This window comes from Tursiops truncatus, chromosome 3, assembly GCF_011762595.2.
Source record: "Tursiops truncatus isolate mTurTru1 chromosome 3, mTurTru1.mat.Y, whole genome shotgun sequence".
In the NCBI taxonomy this organism is placed as follows: domain Eukaryota; kingdom Metazoa; phylum Chordata; class Mammalia; order Artiodactyla; family Delphinidae; genus Tursiops; species Tursiops truncatus.
In genome coordinates this window covers 167,053,794-167,061,324 of record NC_047036.1, presented here as the reverse complement: position 1 = coordinate 167,061,324, position 7,531 = coordinate 167,053,794, and the positions used below count along the sequence as shown (strand labels likewise).

At 60.5% G+C, this 7,531-nt stretch overlaps 2 protein-coding genes across 3 annotated transcripts; one reads left to right on the top strand and one right to left on the bottom strand.

Annotated features, from left to right (window-relative positions):
* Window positions 1–421: 421 nt before the first annotated feature.
* On the bottom strand, window positions 422–2,186 carry MICOS13 (mitochondrial contact site and cristae organizing system subunit 13). Its single transcript, XM_033854590.2, has 4 exons — window positions 2,051–2,186; window positions 1,180–1,357; window positions 932–983; window positions 422–645 (listed from the first exon to the last, which is right to left on the bottom strand). The coding sequence occupies exons 1-4, from the start codon at window positions 2,077–2,079 to the stop codon at window positions 548–550; spliced, it is 357 nt and encodes a 118-aa protein (XP_033710481.1). The 5' UTR covers window positions 2,080–2,186; the 3' UTR covers window positions 422–547.
* A 390-nt stretch (window positions 2,187–2,576) lies between these two features.
* HSD11B1L (hydroxysteroid 11-beta dehydrogenase 1 like) lies at window positions 2,577–7,065 on the top strand. 2 transcript variants are annotated; one of them, XM_033854587.2, is made up of 8 exons: window positions 2,577–3,876; window positions 4,360–4,479; window positions 4,563–4,693; window positions 5,334–5,445; window positions 5,827–5,918; window positions 6,221–6,314; window positions 6,447–6,612; window positions 6,714–7,065. In XM_033854587.2, the coding sequence occupies exons 1-8, from the start codon at window positions 3,843–3,845 to the stop codon at window positions 6,907–6,909; spliced, it is 945 nt and encodes a 314-aa protein (XP_033710478.1). In that variant the 5' UTR covers window positions 2,577–3,842; the 3' UTR covers window positions 6,910–7,065. The 2 variants fall into 2 exon arrangements, with proteins under 2 accessions (XP_033710478.1, XP_033710479.1); XM_033854588.2 differs by lacking the exons at window positions 5,334–5,445; window positions 5,827–5,918.
* Window positions 7,066–7,531: the final 466 nt, after the last annotated feature.

Here is a 7,531-nt window from a genome sequence, read left to right as displayed (position 1 = left end):
TGCACGGCCATGACCGCCAGGTCTGTGCTCCCCAGGAATCCCCAGGTTGTGGGGAGAGGGTGGAATGAGAGTGGAAACCAGGTGAGGGCAGGAGGACAGGGACTAGATTAGGCGGGCAGATCAGTGAGCCGAGCAGGACAATCAGTGGCTCTGGGGGCTCGCAGCTGTGTAGACCAGCCCTTACCCCCCGATTGCCCCACCCTGTGCTCAGCCCTCCAAGAACTGAGAAGACCCCAGACCCAGATGGGCCCTGAGCCCCAGAGCAGTGGTCTGCTCCCACTCACCATACAAGGTCGAGGGCCCACCAGTGGGCAGGGCCCAGATACAAAGGGGTGAACCTTGGCCTTCGGTCAAGGTCAGGCCCTGAAGAGCCCCCAGGAGCCAGAAGCCCACGCCCCGGGGGCCAGCACACGGATCGGGGAACACTTCCAAGTCCTTTATTGGGCCGGCAAGGCCGGGAGCTGCCCTAGGAGTGGGGTCCCAGTCTGGCGTCCATGGCGCCCTGGCCCCTGTTCCCGCCTGGGGCAGGCAGCTTCCTCTTGACAGGCTACTTGGTTCGCTCCTTCAGGTATTCCCAGCCCTCCTTGGAGTACTCCCAGGCCTTGGAGGGGGCCACGGACAGAGCGGACATCACCGTGATGATGCCTGTGGGGAAGGAGGGCCCAGCGCTTTCAGCAGAGAGTTTGAGAGGCACCACTTCCGGCTCTGTCAATTCCATGCAGGGGAACAGGTGGAGGCCACATATTGCTCCCACCTCCCTGGAATCTCCACTCCCTTTTCTCTTTCAGATCCGTTGGGGGCAGCGGGGCGGGGAGGCGGGGGCAGCAGATGCACACAGAGCAGGAAGGAGAGTGGTGGAAAGGCATGGCCAGGAAGGGAGGTGGGAAGTATCTGGGGCCACTCTCCTGCAAGCAGACGGACCAAGGCCTACCTGAATTCCAGGACTCGCGGATGTGAAAGTTAAACTTTGGAGGGGCTGGGAGCTGGGAAGAGAGGGGAAGAAGGGGCTGGTGAAAGGGGAAGGCCTGGCAGCCCGCGCCTCCCTCACAGGCAGGGAGAGCAGCACATGCCCCAGTGTGGAGAAAGCCAAGCAGGGCTGGAGGGACCGGGGATCAAAGACCACCCGAGCTGACGCCCCTGCTCCCGCAGAGCCGTAGCCTCAATCCAAGCTCGGAGTACCTGGGGTATCTTCAGGCCTGTCTGCTCGCACACGTACTGGCTGAACTGGTACACGGCGGTGGGGACCACCTCCTCAGCTTTCTGAAGGACCGCCTGGCTCTTGTCGCTGGGCCCCAGCAGCTCCTGGTCGTACACCAGGTAGACAGCGCCCCCAGCCACACTGCCCTTGATGAGGAACCTGCAGGCAGAGAAAGGAACCACAGCAGCTCAGCAGATTCTGCTGGCCACCTCCCGGGTCTAGGCCCGCGGGTATGGGGGTGAGGGTTAGACCCCTAGGGGGAGGGGCGTGCCCACAGTCCAAAGAGTGACACACCTGAAGCCAGGCAGCTAATGCGGGAAGCACAGGGCATTTTGGGAGCCCAGAGGCGTGCCTGACCCACAGCACTTAATCTAAGGCGTGCAGGGATACTCAGCTCCATTTAACTGGTAAACTGAAGCCTGGAGAGAAACAGTGTCACTCAAGATCCCGCAGAGGGCAGGGAACAGTGAAGACTTAAGACTCCTGACCACCTTCTACCTTCCAGCCCCGAGGGATGCTCCGCGAGGAACCCGCGGGGGTTTTCTAAGTGTCCCTGGTCATTTCCTGTCATACGCAGCTCTGGGTGCGCATTAACCTCCCAACAAAGGCGTGCGGCACTCCCATATTACAGAGTGGGCAGCTGAGGCTCGGAGGGATCTCGGGTACAGAGTGGGAAAGGCACGGACTCGCTAGGAAGCGGGAGGGGGGCGAGAAGCTCCACCCTGTCTGGACAGACACGGGAGACCTGACACTACGGGCGGCGAAAAGCCGATCGGGAGCAAACCAGATGGAGGGTGCTCGCAGAAGGGAACATTCTTGGGGGCTTGGGGCCCTCCTGGTGGCCCCACGAACCTCATCAGCGACCACACTCCGGATACCATGACCGCTCCGCTCCGCGCGCAAGGACACTCGGCTCGCCCGTCACTTCCGGTCGCGGCGTCGCAGAGGCCTCTGGGAGGCGTAGTCTCTTGTCAGCCGCAAAGGCCTCCGGGAGTCGGAGTCTCGGCACCGAAACAACAGAAAGAGGTTGCGGTCCCACTGCAAAACAACCGTGCGAAGCTTAGTCCTCAGGGCCCAGCCGCCGCAAAGCTGTCTGGGAAAAGTAGTCGGCAAGTCACGTGAGGCGCCGGACGGCTCGTTTAGCCGCCAAGCCTCCTGGGAAAGGCAGTCGGGGGCGGCACGGCCCTCGTGACGTGAGGGAAAGAGGAATCGGGTGACAAGAGTGGGGCCTGAGGGGGACCCACAAGATGTCGTCTCCCGCGCCGGCGCGGGGGACTAAGGGCCCAGGCACAGGAAGAGAGTGCCTGGAAGCTGGTTGTCACGGCAACATGAGGGCTGATTTGTACGAGAAAGGCGGGCCTTTAGTCACGTGATCAGGTCAGTGGTTGAGGCCAGAGGAGAGCTAGGCGGGAGGCTGTTGCCCGGCAACGCCTGGGCGCGGAGTCCCCACAGTATAGGCCCTCCCCCCGAGGAGGTGGGCTCGGAGTCGCGTGACTCAGACCCTACGGGAGGGGGCGCGGTCGGAGACTGGCGGACGCAGTGGTGAAGTGAGGGCAGCGGGGCGCACGCGTGACTCCCAGGCCCGGACCCCAGCCCCGCTGGACAGCGGGAGAAACTGAGCCCTGAGTGGGTGAGTTCGCGATTGGGAGAGTGCAGTGAGTCGCACGCCCCCTTTGTCCAGAGGGGAAACTGAGGCCCGGCGAGGTCAGGGGGCCGGTGGGTTCTGCGAGGATCGGGTTTCCTCCTTTCCTCCCCCTTCAGAGCCTGGCTGTTTCATCCATCCATTCATCTCTCCGCGCACTCACCCACCCAGCCTGCCAGCCAACCCCTGCGAGGGAACTATGGTCAGGGCCAGTTTGAGGAGAATGTTGAGCTGTGGGGCTTCAGGGCTTTCCCTGGAAGTGGGGAGAGGTGGGAGAGTGTTCCCTGCTGAGGGGACGCTGGCGTGACTGGGTTAGGGCGAGGAGTTCACTTTTCTGAGAACTTATAGATTCATGGATAGGAAGTGGGGAAGATGAGGATGGACAGAGAGCCGAGGCCAGACCTGCTGGGTCTCGTGGGCTGAGGTGAGGAGGGTGTGGTCTCCATCTGGGGCAGTGGTGAGCCCTGGGAGGGTTTGGAACAGGAAGGGACATCTCAAATGTTTTTGGACAAAGATCCCTATGGCCTTTCCTCTTTGCCCCATGCAGTTCAGAGGATAGAAACCCTAAGATGTAATGGGCTTGTGCCCTTTTCAGGGGAGATCCATGACCCCCTTAACTTTAATCACCTGGCCTGTTTTTATCTTTCACCTTCTCCCTGGAACAAGTAAATCGGCTCCCCCAGCTGAAGTCACATCTTAATCCTGATGACACGGGCACCTCCATCTCCAAGCCAGTCCTGAGTGTCCGATTCCTTCTGGGTGTCTCCAGACAGAGTTATCTTTCTGGGCTCCCCCACCTCTCACCTCCCACATTCCTCATATCACTCTGGGTCAGTCTATCTGTTGAGTACCTACTGCATGTCTGGCAGTTCAGGGCACGGAAGATCCAAAAGGGAGCAAAACAGAAGCAGGTTTCCATTTCCTTTCTGCCCTCATGGAGCTGAGTCTAAGGGGAGAGAGGGATCCTGAACAGGTAACAAATCATCAAGATGATTTCAGGGGATGACAAGTGCTGAGAAGGAGAAAAGTTCTACAGGTAAGAGAGAGGGGGTGACCAGGAACAGAGGTGCTTTAGAGGAGGAGGCCAGGGAAGTGCCCTCTGAGGAGGTGATTTTTCCAGCCAAGACTTGAAAGAGCAAGCCGTTGGGTTGTATTTGGGAATACAAAATACAGCCTCGTAGAGGGAACAGCCAATGCAAAGGCCCTGAGGCTGGATGGTGAGTGGCTGGTTCCAATGAACAGTGAAGAGGCTGGTGTGGCAAAGCAGAGTGAGCAAGAGGGGCTGGTCCAAGCAGACCCTTTTTGGTCACCAAGGCTTTTGTTCTAAGTGAAACGGGCAGGGTTTTCAGTAGGGGAAGAAGATGGCTGCAGTGGTTCAGGTGAGCTAGATGATGACCTGGACCAGGTGGTGGCTCTGCAGATGGAGAAGAGGGGGCAGGGCCAGGGGCATCACCGCTGGCTCTTCGAACAAAGACGCCGTTGGGGAAATGGGTGTGACTGAGGTGCGACTGTGGGCCAGGCCTGTGCCGGCCCCCCCCCTCTCCCGCTGCAGACCCAGGGAGGGCCATGAAGGTGCTGCTGCTCGTGGGGCTGGGAGCCCTGTTCTTTGCCTATTATTGGGATGACAACTTTGACCCAGGTGAGCGCCTGGGGGTGGGGGTGGGAGGAACGTTCTGGCTGTCCTCTCCATCCCCCAAGCTGACCACCCCTACTCGCTGCCAGCCAGCCTCCAGGGAGCCCGTGTGCTGCTGACTGGAGCCAGTGTGGGCATCGGGGAGGAGCTGGCATATCACTACGCGCGCCTGGGCTCCCACCTGGTGCTCACTGCCCACACCGAGGCTCTCCTGCAGAAGGTGAGACACTCCATCTCAAGTTTAATTGGTGGGGGGGGGGCGGGGGGCGGGGAACAGGGCCTGGGTTTGAATCCCTGCAAACATTCAGGCTTCCTGTGTGGCCTTGGGTAAGTCACTTAATCTCTCTGAGGCTTAGTTTCCTCATTTGTAAATCAGAGACAATAAAAGGACCTTCTCCTGGGTTGTGATGTGGGGTTGCATCAGTAAGACAGTTGTAAAGCAAGGACTGTTCCTCACTAAATAGGAGTACTGATAGTAACCAAAGGCTGTGTGGATAGCTAGGGTTCTCAAGTTCAAAAGCGGGTTGGGTAGACCCTTCTTAGCAACAGCCCAGTGTTATTTCAAGGAAATGTGCAGCTCCTGGGGATGAACCTTACAAAATTTCAAGAGGCCAGAAATCTCAAGATTTATTTGAAATCTGCGTTTTAAATGTTGATGGTTGAACAAGCAAAATGTCCCCTATTCTGGCCCATGGGCTGCCAGTTTGCTACCCCAGTGGTAACGCTTCAGACATGATGTTGAATGGAACCTGAGGCTCATAGCAGGGGAGGGGGCTTCAGGCTGGGGCCCCTTTAGGGCCGGCAGGTGGAGGGGGGCCAGCTGGGGTGGAGGGGCCCACGGGCAGCTCTGGCCCCCCCAGGTGGTAGGGAACTGCCGGAAGCTGGGCGCTCCCAAGGTCTTCTACATCGCTGCGGACATGGCCTCCCCTGAGGTGCCCGAGCGCGTGGTGCAGTTTGCGCTGGACAAGCTGGGTGAGGGGCGGGGCCTGGAGTCTGGGACCTTGGCCTAGGCCTTAGGGGCACGACCCAAATTGGGGCGGGGGTGTGGTAGTAACGGCCGTCTGAGGGCGGAGATTTATGGGTCCGGGGGCAAGGCTAGGGGTGGCGCCTTATGACATCCAGTGGGTGGAACTCTGGACCGGGCCTCATTAGATCAGGGATGAAGCCTGGTTAGGGAGTAGGGCGGGGTCTCTTTGATCTTAGTTGGGGCGCTACCTGGGTCAGAGCTCATTGTGTCAATGCTCTGGCAGGAGCATCGCTAGTTCAGGGGGCAGGGCTATGGGTGGTGTCTCGTAGGGCGCGGGGGGCGGAGCCTTAAGGACAGCTCCGGGCTGATGGGCCTCTCCGGGCCAGGAGGGCTGGACTACCTGGTGATGAACCACCTCGGCGCCGCCCCAGCAGGCACGCGGGGCCGCAGCGCCCAGGCGACACGATGGCTCATGCAGGTTCTCCGCCCCTCCGCGGCCCCGGTTCCGCCCTCCCGCCAGACTCCACCCTCTCACCATTCCCCTCTCGGACCCTGCCCTTCCCAGCTCCAGACCCCAACTTTCCTGGTTCTAGGCTCCGCCCTCTTGACCTTGGCTCCGCCCCAGGCTGGTGTTCCCCCTCGTCCATTCGGAACTCTGCCCCGGTCCTCGAGCCCCGCCCCTACATACCAAGGCCCCGCCCCCAGGCTCTAGGCTCCGCCCCTGCCCCTTCTGGCCTTCGGTTCCTCCTCCGCCCGGTGACTCGCAGTCGCCACCTACAGGTGAATTTCCTGAGTTACGTGCAACTGACTTCGTTGGCGCTGCAGAGTCTGACTGACAGCAAGGGCTCCCTGGTGGTGGTGTCCTCGTTGCTAGGTGCGTGTACGCGGGGCGGGGAGTGGGGAAGCCATGGGGCCGATGGGGGCGAGCCTGGAGCGGACAGGAAGGCTTCCCGGAGGAGGAGCAGCGGCGTGTGGCCGCTCAGCCACTGCCCTCCCGCGCCCCCAGGCCGCGTGCCCACGTCCTTCTCCAGCCCCTACTCGGCGGCCAAGTTCGCGCTGGATAGCTTCTTTGGCTCTCTCCGGCGGGAGCTGGATGTGCAGGACGTGAACGTCGCCATCACCATGTGCGTCCTGGGCCTCCAGGATCGCGCCTCGGCCGCCGAGGGAGTCAGGTGAGGCCCAGGACGCGAGCCGGGGCCAGGCTGAGCGGGGAGGGGGTGTGGGGGGCCGCTCAGCCGTAGCCACAGTCCCCACCGCACCCTCCTGTCCCCAGGGGCGTCACAAGGGCCAAGGCGGCCCCAGGGCCCAAGGCAGCCCTGGCTGTGATTCGTGGCAGCGCCACGCGTGCCTCCGGCGTCTTCTACCCGTGGCGCTTCCATCTGCTCTGCCTGCTTCGCGGCTGGATGCCACAGCCAAGGGCCTGGTTCATCCGCCAGGAGCTCAACATCACGACCCCCGCTGCTGCCTGAGCCCCTGGGCTTAATGCCCCTTCGTCTTCCCAGAAGAAGACCCTCCAGCCAATCGTCCTGGAGCCCGGACAGACACCTCTGAGCAGGTGGCCAAGGGCCAAAAGAAAGTCATCAAGGCAGAAAAGTAAACCTGAGAAAAACTACCAGCACCTGAAAGCAGTCAGAACGCGGGGCGTGCCCGGCATCTTGTCAGGGACTTGGAAGGCAATTAATTACCTCAGTCTTCTCAGCTGTCATTGATGATATGATTGCTGCTTCCATTTTGCAGATGAGCAAACTGAGGCTCAGAGAGGCTATGTGACTTGCCTCAGGGCCCTGGCCACATCCAGCAGGTCACAACACTACTGAGCCACCCTTGGAACCCTCTCTATTTGCGACCTGAAACCACTGCGTCCCTGATTTGTTCTTTCCACTCAGCCTCGGAGCATCCCCCAACCATTTTCCCGAGCAGGGGAGCCCTCGAAGCTGTCGAGTTGATGGTGGGGTCTGAGGAGGGGGAAGAGGAAAAGAATGTGTTCTGGGCTGGATCCACCCTCCCATTTGATAATAAAAAGCTTTCTTCCCTTGCACATCTGTTCAGACTCCTTGGTCCTTCCAGTTTGCTGGTGGCAGGAGGTGAAGA

Excerpts from the sequence above, each read along its gene's own strand:
- MICOS13 (XM_033854590.2), bottom strand. The coding sequence starts at position 2,079 with ATGGTATCCGGAGTGTGGTCGCTGATGAG. Across the intron at positions 1,358-2,050 it reads GGAGTGTGGTCGCTGATGAG|GTTCCTCATCAAGGGCAGTG; the intron begins GTTCGTGGGGCC and ends CTCTGCCTGCAG. Across the intron at positions 984-1,179 it reads CAGGCCTGAAGATACCCCAG|CTCCCAGCCCCTCCAAAGTT; the intron begins GTACTCCGAGCT and ends CTCTCTTCCCAG.
- HSD11B1L (XM_033854587.2), top strand. The coding sequence starts at position 3,843 with ATGACAAGTGCTGAGAAGGAGAAAAGTTCTACAG. Across the intron at positions 5,446-5,826 it reads GTTTGCGCTGGACAAGCTGG|GAGGGCTGGACTACCTGGTG; the intron begins GTGAGGGGCGGG and ends TCTCCGGGCCAG. Across the intron at positions 6,613-6,713 it reads TCGGCCGCCGAGGGAGTCAG|GGGCGTCACAAGGGCCAAGG; the intron begins GTGAGGCCCAGG and ends TCCTGTCCCCAG.